Source organism: Apiospora marii (genome assembly GCF_038362585.1).
Source record: "Apiospora marii strain CBS 49790 chromosome Unknown utg000002l_segment0_segment0, whole genome shotgun sequence".
NCBI lineage: Eukaryota > Fungi > Ascomycota > Sordariomycetes > Amphisphaeriales > Apiosporaceae > Apiospora > Apiospora marii.
The window spans coordinates 1,096,346-1,114,506 of record NW_027117373.1 but is presented as its reverse complement, the minus strand read 5'-3'; the positions used below and the strand labels follow the sequence as shown (position 1 = coordinate 1,114,506).

At 54.7% G+C, this 18,161-nt stretch overlaps 5 protein-coding genes across 5 annotated transcripts; 3 read left to right on the top strand and 2 right to left on the bottom strand.

Annotated features, from left to right (window-relative positions):
* Positions 1–352: 352 nt before the first annotated feature.
* On the bottom strand, positions 353–3,622 carry PG985_002058 (uncharacterized protein; the record flags this gene model as incomplete). Its single annotated transcript, XM_066821827.1, has 1 exon — positions 353–3,622. One exon carries the CDS (start codon positions 3,620–3,622, stop codon positions 353–355), a length of 3,270 nt encoding a protein of 1,089 aa, XP_066689259.1.
* An 832-nt stretch (positions 3,623–4,454) lies between these two features.
* Positions 4,455–6,405, bottom strand: PG985_002057 (uncharacterized protein; the record flags this gene model as incomplete). The annotated part of the gene is made up of 3 exons (XM_066821826.1): positions 4,455–5,568; positions 5,650–5,828; positions 5,890–6,405. The coding sequence occupies 3 exons, from the start codon at positions 6,403–6,405 to the stop codon at positions 4,455–4,457; spliced, it is 1,809 nt and encodes a 602-aa protein (XP_066689258.1).
* A 2,712-nt stretch (positions 6,406–9,117) lies between these two features.
* Positions 9,118–10,915, top strand: PG985_002056 (uncharacterized protein; the record flags this gene model as incomplete). Its single annotated transcript, XM_066821825.1, has 4 exons — positions 9,118–9,508; positions 9,611–9,940; positions 10,004–10,205; positions 10,261–10,915. 4 exons carry the CDS (start codon positions 9,118–9,120, stop codon positions 10,913–10,915), a joined length of 1,578 nt encoding a protein of 525 aa, XP_066689257.1.
* A 2,663-nt stretch (positions 10,916–13,578) lies between these two features.
* On the top strand, positions 13,579–14,854 carry PG985_002055 (uncharacterized protein; the record flags this gene model as incomplete). Its single annotated transcript, XM_066821824.1, has 3 exons — positions 13,579–14,109; positions 14,165–14,397; positions 14,476–14,854. 3 exons carry the CDS (start codon positions 13,579–13,581, stop codon positions 14,852–14,854), a joined length of 1,143 nt encoding a protein of 380 aa, XP_066689256.1.
* A 1,255-nt stretch (positions 14,855–16,109) lies between these two features.
* Positions 16,110–17,840, top strand: PG985_002054 (Amino acid/polyamine transporter I; the record flags this gene model as incomplete). Its single annotated transcript, XM_066821823.1, has 2 exons — positions 16,110–16,226; positions 16,308–17,840. The coding sequence occupies 2 exons, from the start codon at positions 16,110–16,112 to the stop codon at positions 17,838–17,840; spliced, it is 1,650 nt and encodes a 549-aa protein (XP_066689255.1).
* Between the last annotated feature and the right edge of the window lie 321 nt (positions 17,841–18,161).

Sequence of the window (18,161 nt, the reverse complement as noted above, 5' to 3'; positions counted from 1 at the left end):
CCACACTCATAGCTCCCATTGACGGCGCAGGGGGGGCAAGACGCAGATATGCCCTGACATGACTGTTACACTAATGCAAGGTACCTTTGGCGGCCGAAAGGACAGGGAGTCGCCGGGGAACGCCAGCAGTGCGTCCGTATCTGATGTTGGCTTCGCACGAGATGTTTGTTACTCAGCCTCCAATCTAGGTATTGGTTCTCAAGGAAACGACCAAACAGCTGCTCGTAGTCCAATCAATATGGGTTGTTCGTCACGTCATCAGAAGCAAGGGGCCAAGTTACAGAGTTGCAGTTCTATTCATACACATGATACGGCTGTATCCATCTACCCCCTAAAGTCGGATAACCCACACCTACTGCGTGTCATACTCAACCTCCATATTGTCATCGGACTCATCCTCCATATTGACATCGGGCTCATCCTCCATATTGACATCGGGCTCATCGCCGCCGTCAGTCCCCCAATAGCCACCGTGTTTCTTTTGCATGTGCTCATACACCGCAGCCTTGTCTTTTCCCTTGAAACCGCAGACGAAGCACCAATCCACGCCGCATTTGGGGTTGGGGCAGGTGATGTGATTGCAGCCGCCCGCCAACTCCGTGGCCACGCGACAGCCAGGACATTTCCGGTATACCGCACCATCCACCTTCCGGCAATCATCGCAGCGCCAGTCAGTCAGCTCCGCCGGGGCGCCCTCGGCGCAAACCCGCCGGGCAAACTGCTTCGCGCGCGAGCAATCCACGCACCACGCGTACAGCCACGATCCCGACTCCCGGACGGCATCCCCCAGATTGGCAGGCACGTCCAGTTTCCGCGGGGCTACCTTGGGAGACGGCTTGCGTCCGCAGAACGGGCACGTGAGCGCGCGGACTTCGATCAGACGACCGGGGCGGTTGGACCTATACCATCGGGCGTGGCAGTCGTTGCAGATCTGCTGCAGGCAGCCCTTTCGACCGCAAGCACGCCGCAAGTCCGAACCCTGCTTCTTGAATTCCCGGAAGCAGAGGCTGCAGGTGCCTAATTCGGCTTTGCGTGACTTCACGCAGTCCATAAGACGCGCCTTGATCTCCTTGGTGTTCCTCACCACCTTGCCGTCTAGTCTCAGGGGCTCCACGTGCGACGGAGGCAGGATTTCGACTTTGTCGGCGAATTCCTCGAGCGCGGCGACGGCCGAGACGGTCTTGAAGATGGATTCATTCGCGAGTGGATGCTTGATTATGGAGTCTGAGTTGCGAAGTAACCAGGCTGTTCCATTCTCGTCGCCCAATAACCTCGGTGTAGTTTCGACCTCCACGATCGTCGTGGAGCCCCCCGCGCAGGCAGAACACTCATAGGCCTTAACCTTTATGTTCTTTGGTCTGTACTCAACCGGCCAGATGATGCGACTGAGGCATTTGTGGCACTCTACCGTCGGCGCGCGCTCTGTTTTCTTGCCACTGCGACAAAAATGGCATTTGGCCCGCACCTTTAGCCCTACCGAATTGTAGACGACATACTGGGCCCGGCAGTCAGTCTTGCAGCACTCAACCCAAGTCATTGCCGTAGAATTGTCGTCATCTTTGGAACCACTTAGTAGCAGAACCTCAGATTTGGGCTTCTTGGTGAAATCAGCGTCGTCCCCTAGGCAAATCCCGCAGGTCCTTCCCGGGCCCATGATGGTGACAGATCTCGGAAAGTGGCATTCCTTGCACTGGACCAGCGGGCCCACGGGCACTCGAGTCTTTTTCGGATCCCATCCAATACGGGCCTTCAACGATGTATCCATATTGGCTTTGAGCAAACTGTAGTCGACCAGGCGCTCGAAAAGCCTTCGATCCGAGGGCTTCAGCAAAGTCGCAAGTGCTGAGGTCTCCGTCTCTCTTCTCTCGTGGCGCTCTACAAAACTGGCATCGGCGTCCAAAAGTAACGACATGCAGTTGGTGTTCAAAGTCTCGGGGGCCTTGAGGTCGTTCCAATGTTCCTTCCAAGTGAGCATTTCTTGGTCGGCTGCGTCGAGAAGTGGCTTGATACCCATGCGGATACTGAGGGCCGCCAGCACGCATGCCGGTCGCCTTGAAAGCCATGTACCCGGGACTACGAGGTGGAGAAGGGCCTTCCAGAAGACCCCGCGGTATGTGGGCTTTGCGAGTGCCAGTGGCATCCTCATGAGCTCGCTCTCAGGCATGTTTCTGACGTGCTCGGGCATCTCGTCGGCACTTGACACGTAGCTCAGTCTTGTCAACACCCAGCCCAAGCGCCGCAGAATCTTGGGATGACACGACCTTCCGATCTCGAGCAGATCTGCCCTAGTCAAGGTGGCCATGTTCGTATCTTGGTCGTCGTCCTCGTGGCTCGGCTGGCCTGTGCCAGACGACCACACCTGCGTCGGGTCCAGGAATACGCAGGGGAAGCGATCCTCCTCGGCGACCTCTTGGACGGTCGCTTCGATGTCGGCTGAGAAATTGTATGATTCCTCCAACCAAGCAGCGACTCTCTTCTTGTCATCCTGGTCCTCAATTCCCTGGATAACTGCGCTGAATTGATCAACCAGCTCATCCCGTGCAGGGTTATCCCGATCATTGCAAACGGTGCGCCAGAGGCTGCCAAAGACGGGATTGATAGTGATCCAAGTAACATCCTCGTCAATGATCCTGCGCATATGTTCAACAACAAGCTTTGCGTAGCTTGAATCTTCGGAATATTGCTTGGAAAAGTCTGGAATAGGGGTGGCCCGTGGCTGAATAAGTTGCTTCATAGGATGGTCTTGGACCTTGACCCAGTCGATGTTTTTCTGCTGACCAGGTCTGGAATCGGCCGGCAGGTACTGGCCGATTCGCCCGTCCACCTCGCTGCGCATGTCGTGAAAGTCGTCGGCCTTTCGATAACGAGCGAGGTTGGTAGCTGCAGCATAAGATCTGGCCACCGCTGCACCTTGCTTCCCGGCACCCATCCAGGTGAGGAGAATGTCCATGGTGAGAGATGCGATGGTAGCCGATTTGGCCGTTTCGGCAATCCAAAAACACGAGCCTCCAGTAGCATGAGACAGGTAGACAAACGGGGCGAGAGTGGCAATACCGCTCACGTCGATGATGCAGAACACTTGGGAACGCACTGGCTTCTCGTACTTGGACGCATGCTTTCTTCCACTCAGGGTTTGGCAGGCAGATACCCAATCGAGAAAGTAATCTCCGACACCGAAGGCTCTAGATCCGAGGTGGTCCTGTTCTTTCCTGTTTAATCCGCTGTACCATCTGATATGCGGCGGTGCGTCCGCGTACAGGAGGATCAGCGTGGTAGCCTCCGGACGCATGACCGAATAGGCATGGGCGGCCCCTGTCTTGACCGCTCCGGCCAAGTTAGAGACTCCGTGGAGCTCCAACCCTTTTGCAAAGGTTATCAGATATTCCCGGGTGATGTCGCCCTCGGCGCCGTTCTCGTCGCGACAGTTATGCCACCCCGACCATTCCGTTACTACTTGCTGCTCGTAGTAGTCTCTGTAGGCCATGATGCCGATTCGCGAGAAGGCGTTGGTAAGACAAGAGACGGAGATGATCTTGGGCAAAGCATGCCTGAGTGCATGCAGGTACAGATGCGTGGATTTTTTCGCATCCGTGAGGATGAGGAGGTCGTACTCTTGTTCCATGTTGGCGAGTGGTGAGACCTGGCGTAATCGAGAATGCTGCTTTTGGTCTCCCCTTAATATGATGCAGTAATACTAGTTGACCAAATGTCCAAGGAATGAAGAAAGAGGGCCAGTCATTCAAGGCACGGTAGCTATATATCTTCTGATGTGCTGGAGTGTTAAGACACCGAATGCCCAAGTATGTTAAGGAAGGTATATGATAGCGCGGAGTCCTCTGGCCAACTCCAATTCCGAAGCGAAGGCCCATGTTGATGCAATCACGGCCAATTAATGCACTGGCAGATGCCAGGCAAGCAGGGGAAACATCGCTTCCTTCCAGATGAAGTTTCTCCATTTAGCGTTATCGGAATCGAAACGGCAGGTGTGACTTCTGTCTATCTCCTGTTGGTTATACGATTTGTGACGGGGTTCGGGTCCTAGGTCGGTTCCTTCCAGGCCATTGGCGCCCCAACGCCAAAACCATGTCCAGCGAAGTAAGTTACAGGGGAAGCGCAGTCCTGTCGAAAATGCGAACCATCCATCACAACTTCCATAGCTCATTGAATCGTCGGCTGTGTCAGGCAACAGCCGGACGAATTGAACGGGCGCCACGCAGTTGAACCTCATGTGATGTTCGCTTTGGTCAGCCCGGTATGCTCACCACGATGCGCACCTTCTCAGACCTATGGCCTCAAGCATTGATCCTGCACACCTGAAGACTCGGAGGACATCAATGCGCCCGCGCAACCTCCCAGCTCACATTCACAGGCAATCTGATACAGAGGACAATTGAGCACCTCCAACAACGGTTCCTAATGTGATGTATGTCTGGGTTCGTATAAATCAATATACACTAGTTTCTCCCCGACGATTGGTTGGTCTCCGCCATCTCTATCTCATTCCATGCATTTGTGTTGTGCCTTGAGACGGACCCTTCCATGTACAAATCACACATGCCCACTTCCGGTCGCTCAATACACCGGTAAATCCACAACGGCTCTCCCTTCCTGTCGGTCAATGACTTGCCATCAGATGTCGGATGCGATGCGAGCTGGTGGCCACGGGGGCGCGGTCGAATCTCCGTCATTTCGCGCAGCACTTGAGCGATCGCCAGGGGGCTGTCCGGGGGCACGACGACGCGGTTGGCCCAGATCGCCATGCCGATCTCGAGCGCCAGCGTGATGCCGATGACCAAGAGGAACAAGAACAGGATGATGCCGGGATGCGTGATGTCGAGCACGATTCCGCGGCGCGGCGCATCGCCCTCCACCTGGATGAACTTGTTGTTGTCGGCGAAGGCGGCCATGGCGCCGATGCTGAAGCGCGAGATGATTTTCGCCAGCTCTTCGGCGCCGCCGTTCACGGCTCTACCGAACAAGGATTCCGAGGGGTACGTCTGGAACTGGGGCTCGGCATTCCCGGCGAAAGAAGATGCGGCGTAGCCCTGCAGCGCGATGGCGTCCGCCATGAGGTTCCGTAGGTTGGTGCTGGCCTCGTGCTCCGGCCGCGTGCCGTTGACCACCTGCCCGACCGTTACGTTGCATTGGTAGTACCACGGCGCGTCGGCCGATGCTTCAAAAGCGGAGAGCAGACTGCAGCCGTCGCCGCAGGTTTGCGTTGTATCGGTCATGTAAATCGTCGCATTCGTGCCGATCTCTGTGGGTATGGTAATATCCGTACCGTCCTGCCCCATGGCGACCGAGATCCTTTTCACGCTGCCGTCGCCTCCCGAAACGACGGGCCAGGAATTGCACGTTGTCGACGCCTCGATGGTCCTTGTCGTAGTGACCGAAATAAGGCTCTCGTCTTCTGGCTGTGCAGGGTCAAATGACAACTCCTTAAAGAGGTAGCGGCACACAGGGCCCTCGCAGAACGTGGCCGGAGCGCCAGGCTGCACGATGCTCTTGGCTTCAGGAATGACGCTGAAGTTATCACCGGGCTTGGATGCGGTGGAGATGATACCGTAACTATCATATTCGTAAGTTCGTGATCGAGTACAAAAGCTCTGGCATCATTGCAGGAATGCCCTCCACAAGAGTGAGACTTACTTGTTGGCCATGTACTGCTGGGCCCCAAGTGACGTAGTCGTCTCATTGACAATGTCTCCGGCCTGGATGGAGGACAGATTCGGAACGAAAACTGTGCCTCCTGGTACCATCAGAGCATGGCTCTCGGCAGTGTCAGTGGAATAACATAAGCCTATTGAAGCCACAGTAACTTGCGCTCCCTGTCCGCAGTTATGGATCAGTGATAAGTCCGAGGCGGAAGTCACGTAAGGTACGACTTACAAGAAGCACAAACCCCCAGCCGAGAACGGCAGAATGAATGGTCTTGCGGCGCGTTCGCCAGGCCAATTTAAGAAGAGAAACCATACTGTCGGCCTGCAGAATGCTCTCGACCTTGTGCCTGGAACGAAATCTTCGGCTCAGGATCCACCATCGCAAATCACCAATCATGCCATCAAGACTGGCCGCAACCGCCACACCGAGTCCGATTGACAGCCCCGTAAGCAGGCCATTGAGTACTCGCTTCTGAGTCTTGGTCATTACATCGAGCGCCGCGTAGTGTAACAGGACGCCGTAGAAGGCAGCGGCCACGGCCACGATCATCAACCATCTTGGGAGAATCTTGGCGACGACCTTCCATGTCGATGGCCTCTCAGCACCATGTCCTCGGAATGCTTGCGAGTGCTGTGAGTTCAAATCGGTATCAGCGCGGCCCGGTCGAAGTCCGGGAGGCGGTTCGAGAATAGGGCCGGATTCGGATGAGAAGGCGTTCTCTTTGCCCGTAGGGTGCCGATCCATATTTTGCGCCGGGCGATTTCACTGCATGCAAAACAAAGAGTCAAGAAAAAAACACACGTAAGAATAATAACAGGAAAAGGAAACCAATACGCAAATGGCCGGGCTAGAAGCAGAAACGAAATGAATTCATTCCAGAAAAAGGGGACGTCGAAACAATGCCCAGAGACTTTTATTTGTTCTCGGCGCGTTGCAACCGTGCCTCCCACGGGGCCGCGTCGCCCCGAGACCCGCGCATTGCCAGATTGCATGAAATCCTAAACAATGGCGGAGGGAGCGCTTCAACAGGGGAAAAAACGAGGTTAGAACATCCCAGACGGGTGGATGGCAGGTCTAGGCAGGGGGCGGTGATGGAGCTGCCGAGACCCGCGCGCCAAACATGGGCGGGCCGCGAGCAGGCGAGTCTGGCGGCGCCAACCTATCACGACGGGCGATGCGTGTTGATCAGACAGCAATGCGCTCATGCTCCCAGATTGCAGGTGCTGCTGCTAGGAATCCCACGTGGCACCGCTGGCCCGACAAGGCTGAGAGTGACGATGCAGTCGCAGCACGGTACAGTAAGTCTGTACAGTTGTCACACAAAACACCGTTGCGCGTTGGACCCTTGATGTCCTGTCTCCCTTGCTCCCCTGACTTGGAGAGGCTCAGAGGCCCACTGCGGCAGATCAGTTACCACGACAATGCTGTGTGTTCCACTGATCGCGACCGTGGCCCGTGTTCCTTCGTGTCCACTTGTGATGCGGTGCGCTTGCCGAATAACCGTTCTGGAGGATTGCAAGTACGGGATTACGCGCAATGGCGATCGACATACAACATTCTTTTCGTCACGATTTCGGCAACTGGCTCCCTTGTTTCGTCGAACGGTTGGTTTCCCCAGCTGAAAAACAAGTATCCGGCTGGGTGATAGTCCAGATGAAATGGGGCGGGCTCGAGGCGGCAGGGCAAGCGTGGCTAAACAAGCTAAAGTCGGGCGGAGCTGAGATGTAAGTGGAGTTGGTGGATCTTGAGGTTTCACCTTGGGCGTGGTCCAGACTCCCGTCCTCCTATTTATGGACGTGAGCCAGTCAACTGTTAACGGTTGACGGCTTACATAAATGTACAGTAACGTCATACGATGTAAATAGCTCTCTCTCAAGACCATTACACATCACTTGGCTGATCAAATGAATGGTAAAACATTAGTAACTGAAGCCCCTCTACGCTCGGGGGTGCCCAAAGAAGGCCATTCTTCTCAAGGAGGCCACGGAAACAGTGCAAATAGGGTCAAAACAGAGGCAATCGAGGCGTGGAAAATGATCAATCACCTCTCTGGGACGTGGTAATTTGCAAATGGTGAAGGCAAAAGTATATGCGGCCGGCTAGCCTGGGCTCGTTCCGGCATTGCCATATGAATATCGGCACCCAGAGTCCGCTTGTGTTCCTCGTCGATGATGATACAGCCGTATCAGCCAAGTGTGAAGCGTCGGCCGAGGAAGCCAGGCAAGTTATCTCGCTGGAGCAGTCGTCGAAGATGCATGACGGAAGTAAAGCAGATCTTACGTGCTGTAAGTAATTCTGACTGCCCTCGGCATCAATTCCTTATGCATGGGCCTGGAAAACAGATTTTCCGGCAGCAACAAGAACCGATGTCTAAAGTCTGGCCTCGAAAGGCGTTTTGTTATCATTGACGTTGTCGGTGGCGGGAGGTCAAGGTGAGTCTCTTCCCTTTTCATTTTTTTTTTTTTTACCAACGACTCCAACAGAACCCAAAGGCTCGCAAGCTACCATCAGCCACGACAGTTGGTGCTGCTGGTGTTTGGAGTCAGGAGATGGAAGCCCCGCTGTCGTATTCGAGGGTCAGTTGCCCTGCTGGAATGACTAAGTACATGTGACGATTCAAATGCTCCTAGGTCAAGTTCACTATGCACCGGCGAGTGCACGCCTGGAGTCTCGTTTATTTGACTTGTAGTTGGTTCTGCGAGTAGTAGAACTATAAGATCATTTAAGAGTGTACTATTGCTGTTTCTGTCCTCCGAGGGTCAGTATCATCGAATCAGCGTGAGAAATGAGTATGCACAGATTTGAGGACATGGAGCGAGGTACCTCGATTTCACCTTGCATAATCATCATGCTATGCAGTACCAACTAGCCATCCCTTCGGTAGTTGTATATCTTAACACCAACCGCTAAATCACTAGGAGGGGAACCTTTTGCCGTTAGACGAGTCAAAATATAGTACCGCCCCTTTTTGAACAGTCTATTTTCATTCGCCTGACACATAGTCAGGATGTAATAGGCAGATGGCAGATAGCCCGACGAATGAGCAATTCACACCTGCAGGAGTGCTGTAAGGAGGTGTAATGATATATATCCAATCTGGAAGGATGACCAAGTGGGACCAATTGCGTGATGTATAAGCAAAAAGGTGAGATATAGTTTCGCGCATCCGCTCCGCTTCGGAGATCCGAAAAGCGCGAGGCGCCTGGGGCAATTATTAATTGCGAACGGAGTGCAGGCAGCCAGACTAGGGTTTAGCACAGCACCGGGTATAACGCCTGCAGATCTGGGAATAAATCGCAGGCATCATAGATAGACCCCGCTTAGCCTTATCGTTTTCTTAAATAGTTAAATAGCCGCCGGGGTCCCGGGCTCTTGGCAAAGCCGCCGTTCGGACTCAGTAATAATAGAGTAGCAACCCGCATCATTCTCCAAAAATTGGCTCCAAGTTACCGAGATATGAGGCCACAGGACGGGGACGCCCCCGGGCCACTGCCAGCCACCGCTGCCGGCGCTGAGCGGAGTTCTTCTGTTACCGCCCCGGCCACCAATACCGACGATTCGGACTTGGAGAAAGGTGGCCAACCGCCGATATCGCCCCCTTCCGACGGGGAAAAAGACAACAACAACAACAACAGTGCCTACATCGTCCGCTTCGAGGATGGCGACCCCGAGAACCCCAAAAATTGGAATAAGTACTACAAGGCTTTCATCACCGTTCAGCTAGGTCTGCTAGCCATGACGGGGAGCATGGCGGCATCGATCGTGGCCCCAGCCGAGCCCATTGTTTCAATGGAGTTTGGTATTAGTCGAGAGGTGGCCGTGTTGATGGTCGCACTTTTCATATTAGGTGAGTCAGGATTCGCTTGTCAAGGCACGCCGCACTGGAGAACAGATTCGTCAAGGCGGTGTCTGACTGTATGTTTGAGGCCGACGACTGATCCAATATAAGGATACGCCTTTGGCCCGGTGCTATGGGCGCCGGTCTCGGAAGTATATGGCCGCCGGTGGTCTATGCTCCCGGCAGTCTTTGTCATGATTTGCTTCAGCATCGGCACGGGATTCAGCCATTCACCCACTGCCATTTTCATCACTCGCTTCATCGGCGGGGTTTTCGGCTCCGCCCCGATCTCGAACGTGTCGGCCGCGCTGGGCGACATCTACACGCCGAGGAATAGGGGGGTGGCGATGGCCTTTTACGCTGTGTGCGTCATGGGAGGTCCGACACTGGCGCCTGTGATAGGATCGGCGTTGACTGTTAACCCGCACTTGGGTTGGCGATGTGTGTTCTACTCGGCCCCTAAACCCTTTTCCCGGAGACCAGGAAGCTGAAACGTGATCACAGGGACCGAGTATATGGAGGCTATTATCACAGCGGTCATCCTTGGGGTTGCCATAATCTGGCTCCCTGAGACTTACCCACCCGTCTTGCTGAAGCGTAAGGCCAAACGCATGCGCAAGACAGATGCGCGATACTGGCATCCTCAAGAGAAGGAGAAGATGAAGCTCGGCAACATCTTCACCAAATATCTCAGCAGACCTATATTGTCAGTCCATGCCGCTCCATCCTCTGTTCTCGCGCTTACCATAGCCCAACTACAGAATGTTCTTCACGGAAACCATGGTGCTATGCATCTCGCTGTACGCCTCCTTCATCTACGGCCTCCTCTTCCTCACCCTCGAAGTCTTCCCCCTCGTCTTCCGGGAGCAGCGCGGCCTCGGCCCCGTCGTGTCGACCCTGCCCTTCCTGGGCCTATTCGTGGGCGTGCTGACGGCGATGCTGCTCAACATCGCCAACCAGCCGCTGTACATCCGGGCGCTGGACCGGAACGGGGGCCGCGCCGTGCCCGAGGCGCGCCTGCCGCCGCTGGTGCTGGGCCAGGTCCTCATCACGACGGGCCTGTTCTGGTTCGGCTGGACGGCTTCCCCCCAACACCACTGGGCCCTGCCCGTCGTCGCGGCGGGCTTCATCGGCGCCGGCTTCAATGTCGCTTTTCAGCAGTGTCTTAATTTTCTCGTCGACACCTACGGGCCCTTCGCCGCCAGCGCCACCTCGGCCAACACCATCCTCCGCTCCCTGCTGGCGTGCGGCCTGCCGCTCGCCGCCCGGCCCATGTTCCTTGGGCTCGGCGTCGGGCCCGCGGCGAGTGTCCTCGGCGCCGTCTCTTGCTTGGCGTTCCCGGTGCCGTTTCTGTTCATGAAGTATGGGCCGCGGCTGCGGAGGATGTCCAGGTATGCTCCGGTGGTGGAAGACTAGAGGTAAGGAGCTTGTCTACGCTGAGGACATGCTCGATTCTCCATGTGTGGATTGGCTCGTAGGGCGCACACAAGCTAATGGGTCGCATGGGCGAACTATTGCTGCATCGACGGGCCGATCCCAGGCTATATTGTTAGCACAATTCTAGATTGGTAGATTAATATTTACTTGGATAATTTGGACCTACTATTGTGCCTTTCCCGTTCAACTAGTGCATTGCAATGTAATCTCGTTTCCCTGCTTTCCTGATTCGGAGCACATACTCCCAACCAGCTATCAGGGAGCCAGACACCTTTCCTTCTTTGGGGGATTGTCTTTAGATATCCCCACGTGCTGTAAGGCGTGCGGAGGTATACTAGTGGCTCCTGGGCCTCATGATCATCCGCTTGGCGGTGGAGCTGGGCGGGGGGTCAACAAGTCGAATTATGCCCTGCGATCATCGCTATTCCTGCTAGTACGTCAATTCAGCTACCTACATATCCCCTTAGCTGCGAAAGCGCTGCTTGCCGTACAATACTTTCAAAAAATGATCAACAAGACCGTGCGTACCTGAACAGGGTCTATTTGACCAATCACACACTGCCCCGAGTGGGATGCACGTTTTAAACGTCACCCCGATCGTACTAAAATATCCCTGGACCGTACAGTACGCTTTTTTCGGTGACAAGCAGCGCTTTCGCAGCTAAGGGGATACGATCTCTGCCGCGCCAAGAACCATCCTATTGGACCTGCTAGCCCCTAGCGGGGACACAACACCCTAGTTGACCGGGGTATGTATGATTATCCCCAAACCATGTGCCGAATACATCCAAAGCATACGGACCTGATTGGTGGCCCTGAATTGACGACGGAACCCTTTGATATACCTGTAGTGGAGGTCCACGCATATCAGATTGGCCTCGAAAGACGCATTGGGATTAGATGCCATACCGATAGGCCTTGTACGGGGATGCGCTTCGTGAGCCGGCTCTCGCTAGCGGTGGAGAGCCTTAAGGGACTGCGGAATTCCAGCGCCCCGATTAGCTGGATGGGAATAAAAGAAAAGTGGTTTACGGCTATGTATCCGGTTTATACCCGCCACAACCACCATAGCAACTATTCGCGCAGGATTCGTGTCCATCACAGTCCGAGAGCCAGATCGCCTGGAGAAAATGGAGTCCAGATGCATCAATCTCGGTCCGATATGCACACCAAGCAAGCTCTTAGTAAACCTACCAGATTCAAACATTCCTTCTCGAGTAAGTCAAGACAGCATACTGAGCAAGAAAACAGTAATGAGGTTTGAAGAGGCAGCCGTGCCTTTTGCCATGCCCAGCATTGTTACGTCGACAGTAGTAAGTCTGGGACCTTCTTCGGTCTTTTTACGCAGGGAACGTTTTTGACGGGTTGTCCTAGAGGCAAAGCTAGACGGTAGCTCCTACTCACCGTTTTGTTTGACAGCTTTTGGCACCTGGACTGTGGTTGGCTATTGTACGACTAGCCCTGTAGTGAGCAAGCCCGGTGAGTAAATGATGTTTTCTTGACTTGCTTTTGGTCTAGGGGTCCCAATATAGTAGTAGTAGTCGAGCCCAATAGGGCCTGACTTATACCATTGAACTACGCCTTTCCCGTTGGCTCAGCCCCCGAAAACCCTTGCTAAAAAGCTTGTAATTATAGTTTTGACCCTTTTGGTGCTCAGTAATTGCTGTCCATACTGTAGTGATGATAGGTGAATTCTAAGCCCCTTTTGGCATCCCGCCAGCTACCAGGTCGAAAGCAAAGAGAACGGGACTGAGAGGATGTGCTTTGCGGAGTAGAGCTAAAAAGGGGGGCGAAGACGACCTGACTCCCGGGACCCCATATTACCTACCCAGACGCATCCGTGACGCACGAATTGGAATTGTCGCCGTGATGGCTGCGGGGTGGTTGTGTCGTAATTAGCTGAGCGTAATTACATAGCCAATGAGCCGTAGTGGGCGTTGTGCAGGCACTAGTCAAAACTAGCAGAGTCCATCCTCCATTGCGCCGGCCATTCTTGGAGCTCCACCCAGTCGGGTACGGGCTTTCGGGCTCCCCCTGCCCCCTCCCCCAGGGCTTTGACCTGCTGTCCCAGACTCGGAAGTTGTTTGATCGACACGAGATACAGATCATGGGGTATTGATCTGACAGCCGCATAGATGGAGGGCGTCCAGTGTACTGTATGCAGGCACGCGGCCACGGGGGAGATGGGTGTTTCGAACAAACCACCGGAGGCACCGAGGTATTGATCGCAATGAAAAGATCATCGCCACGATCCGACCTCTGCCGAACGTCTGCAGTAGTACAGCATTGATGGAAAAGACGTTGGTTTCGTCGGCTGCCTCTGCTCACTGCGATCGACCAGCGCTATACGCGACTTGGAAGCACTATATATGCACCGGCCCAAGTCCAATTTAGAGGCACCTATGATGAGGGAAAGGCGTGCCGTATCCGCAGTGTCCGCATGCTGAGAGTATCCGTCGTACAGTGCCCCTTGCCCTTGCCTTAGCTCCAGGGTCAGCCTTCTGACGTGCGCACTCCCCTGGCCCTATCTGAAGTATAAGGTTTTTGGATCTCTTTCGATGCAGATTTGGTTTCGATAATCGATCCGACACAACTCAGCTTTTTAGAGCTACGAGCCAAACAACCAACTTCCCGAAGCCGCCATGTCGTCGTACGAGGGATACGAGGCGTCGCCGGAGGACAGCCTCCTGCATATGGACAACGCGACCTTCAACGGACTCCTGGCCATCGGATGCCTAGCGACACTCTCCTTCATGTTCACGTCGGGCCTCCTGGGCTTCATCAGCTGGCGCATGATCTCCTGGAAAAGGTTCTACGCTAGCTCCATCGGCCACAACCAGTCGATTGTCCTCATCTACCAGCTCCTCCTGGCCGACTTCCTCCAATCGCTCGGATTCCTTATCTCGTTCTACTGGGCGTCGGCGCGCCAGATCATCGGACCCAGCGATGCGTGCTTCGTGCAGGGCTGGCTCATCCAGCTGGGCGACGTGTCGAGCGCCTTCTTCGTCATGGCCATCGCCCTCCACACGGTCTACCAGGTGGCCTTCTCGAAAAGCCTAACCCATAGAGGCTTCCTTGTCGCTGTCTCTTCCGTCTGGGGAGTTGCTCTCCTATTAACCTCTCTTGCGCCCATTGTCGGCGGGCGGTTCATCTTCGAGCGGGCTGGTGTCTGGGTATGTGATTTCCGCCCCAGAGCGTTGGAGGCTGTAGCTGACTCACCGTTTCCAGTGCTGGATCAAGTCGGACCATGAGAATCTCCGACTTCTCCTGCATTACCTGTGGATCTTCATCATCGAGTTCGGCTCAATCGCCGTGTACACTGTCGGGTTCGTGTATTTGTGGCAAGCGAAAAAGCCCGGCTCTCAATTTAGAAGCGACGCCAGCCTCGAAAGCTTGAACAAAGCTAGTAGGGCGATGCTTGCATATGCGCTAGCGTACACCGTGATGACGTTACCTCTGGCGTAAGTTCAGCTCCTCCCCCTTCCCCAATTCGCTGTCGTGGGAAAAACCAAGTCGCTAAACCGTAATTCATTGCATAGGGCTGGACGCATGGCCAGCATGTCGAATCGGCAGCCTCCCGACAGCTATTTCTTCTTCGCCGGCTGCCTGTTTACCTCGTCGGGCTGGGTCGACACGGTCCTGTATGCGATCACGCGGCGGTCGCTGCTGTTCAAGGAGATGCGAGGCCCCCGGCCGGCCCGGCTCTCGATTTCCGACCAGCTGCGCTCGCATCGATCCGGGTTCACGAGGCACAACAGCACCGACGACATACTGGGAGTAGATGCGAGCGGGTTCGCGGGCATCAAGCTGGAGACCACGGTCAAGGTCGACGTCGAATCTCCCACTAGCTCCGTGGCGCCGAGCCACAACTATAGCGTGTCGGCAAAACGACACACAATGCAAAACGATATGGTATAAGGGAGCCGCGGGACCCGAACACAGTCGGAGGTCAGACATTAGCATGTAACACGATAGCGACGCTTTACTACACTTCTTATAGTAATTAATTGAATAATCTACAGTCCCCTGTCGTCCCGAACTTTTTGATTTGAATGTTCGAATGATTGATTGATCGATTGACTGCCCAGGAGATATGGATGCCCCATAAGGCACTAAACACGATGCTGTCACTGATAAGAATAGGGGCTGTTGTGGGCCAATCAGCAATCGTATCTACAGCGCTAAACACCCCCGGGCCCACGGTGCGTTCGCTGCCCTCCCGACAATCCGATAATCTGTTCACTACTACTTAAGTAAGCAGGTGTCACCTCGTCTGAAGCGATGCGCCTGAAAGCTTAATACTTTATTCGGATTTTTTACTCGAAAGAGTTGAAGGTATGTAAGCAGTCGTGTGTGTGTCATTCTTCTTGCGCATTCGAGATCTTTTGAGCTCTTGTGGCGGGTGCTGGTATTACATACTTATGCCCAGGTGCGCCCAATACGACAGTACCTTATCTTAAGTCATGACTAAAACGCTACCCCGCGTTATGGCTATCTGACCCCAACGTTAGTGATGCAGGTGAACGGGTCCGCGGGCTTGGCTAACTGGAGAACAGCGAAGATAAGAGAGAGAGCTGGGGAAGAAACAAGGCAGGAACACGGCGCTGTAGACAGGGCGGCATGACTCGTCTGAACCGCCTTCAGCTCCGACCACGCGAGCAGCCAGGCGGGAGCAGCGTCTGCTACCTAATTTATCGCTCTTTATCCCTCATCTCCTAGGTATTGCCTATCTACCATATCTCTTTTATCTCTTCCGTCTCATCTCATCAATCTGCCACCGGCATTGGGATTGGGACGACAACACATGCAGAGTCGCCAAGCCTTATCTATCGCCCCGTGATAAGTCCGGGACTAAGGACGGATTGAGACCTGGATTCCCAGCTGACGTAGCGATAGGACGCAGCAAGAGGCAGGGATCGTATCAGAGCTACTGCTACTACGCCGGGTTACTTGTTGCGATCGCTCAGTCTGGTCGCTGTGCCTGTACGATAAGCTTGAAACAGCCCTAGTGCAGCTCAGCTGACGTTGTTGTTCTCTCCCAAGTCGAGTTGTGCCTTGCAGTTCTCTCGTCCCTTCTTCCTCTGATATAGAGAGATCGAGGCCTGTCGCGACTCGCAGATCCCGACCCTTTTGCTCCAAATTTCAAGACCTAACCTACCCCAATTCATGCAAAATGGAAAGGAAAACCTCCGTTTCCAGTGGTGGCGGCCAGCACCGCCGCCACTCCCACGAAGCTCACGCAGCCAATGATGCCGTGGCCAACGACGCACTCGCCAAGATGGGGTACAAGGTACGCAACGCAAACATTCTCAGCTGGCTTGGCACCATGTCATCACCACGAACCGTCAAAGTTAACAAACATGAAACATAGTCCGAGCTCCCCCGCAGCCTGAGCATGCTCTCGGTGCTCGGCCTGTCCTTCGCCATCATGGCCGTGCCCTACGGGCTTTCCACGACATTTTATATCAGCCTGGCCAACGGCCAATCCGTCACCGTCATCTGGGGCTGGGTGCTGCTGTCGCTCATCTCCACCGCCATCGCCGCCTCCCTCGCCGAAATCTGCTCCGTCTACCCGACCGCTGGCGGTGTCTACTACTGGGCCGCCCTGCTCGCCTCGCCCAAATGGGCCCCTATAGCCAGCTGGGTCACGGGGTGGCTCACCCTTGTCGGCAATTGGACCGTCACCCTTTCGATCAACTTCGGCGGTGCTCAGCTGATCCTCAGCGCCATCTCGCTGTGGGACGAAGACTATGTCGCCACCCCCTGGCAGACTGTTCTCATGTTCTGGGCCGTTACGCTGTTGTGCTACGCCATCAACATCTTTGGTGCTAAGTACCTCGACCAGATCAACACGATGTGCATCTACTGGACCGGGTCGTCCATCATCATTATACTGGTCGTCTTGCTGGTCATGGCTCCCCAAAAGCGCAGCGGGGAATTTGTCTTCGCTCACTACGATGCCTCCATTTCGGGTTGGCCTGCAGGTTGGTCTTTCTTCGTTGGGCTGCTCCAGCCAGCGTATGTCCTGACAGGCTACGGCATGGTTGCCTCCATGTGCGAAGAGGTACAGTCGCCGGAGCGCGAAGTGCCCAAGGCCATTGTGCTATCCGTTGTGGCTGCCGGGTTTACTGGCTTGGTCTTTTTAATACCTGTGCTTTTCGTGTTACCCGATGTTTCCATCCTCCTCGATATCGCCAACGGACAGCCTATCGGCTACATCTTCAAGAACGCGACGGGAAGCGCCGGCGGGGGGTTCGGACTGCTCTTCCTCATTTTGGGCATCTGGCTATTCGCGGGAGTCGGATCCTTGACGGCTGCCAGCCGTTGCACGTATGCCTTTGCCCGCGACGGGGCTATTCCTGGCTCCGGTCTTTGGAAGAGGGTGAACACCAAGTTCGATATCCCCTTGTGGGCTTTGACCTTGTCTGCTGCCGTCGACTGCCTCTTGGGGCTCATCTATTTTGGTAGCAATGCGGCGTTCAGCTCCTTCACTGGAGTCGCCACCATCTGCTTGTGCACGTCCTACGGACTGCCCATCCTGGTCTCCGTTTGCCGAGGGAGGAAGCACCTCGCTCACGCTTCCTTCTCCCTTGGCAAGTTTGGCTTTGTCATCAACATTGCCACGCTTCTGTGGATCGTGCTGGCCATTTTCCTGTTCTGCATGCCGACAAACCTGGCCGGCCTCAGCCCCGAGACCATGAACTACGCGAGTGTCGTGTTCGGCGGTTTCGCCACCATCAGCCTTGTTTGGTACTTCGTCTGGGGAAGGAAGCACTTCTCCGGGCCTCCGATTCTGCAGTCCGGCCTGGCGGAAGGTGGTGTTGGTGTGGTGAGGGGGCAGTCGGTCGACGTGGAGACAGGGTCGGATGGCCACGCCGTGACCAAGAAAATCAGTTCGGAGTAGTGTAAGAATGGCCTGTAGAGCCGGGAGCAATCTTGTATATCAATGCTATCTAGATCTTCGTTGTATAATTAGACTGGATACCCCTAACCCTAAATTGTTTCTATGCGAGCACCACAGTTACCAAATGCAGCCATTATCCCGTTTCCTTCAATGGTCGCATGCATGCATGCATGCATGCATACATAACCGATATGTTCGTGGATCCATGCGTATGACGCAATAGGGCTGATGGGAAACTTATCGCTCCCAGATCGACCCGTCCTCTTTTGTCCCAACCCATGCAGCCCCAAAGGCATGTACGTTCCGCCAAGAAGCGCGGGA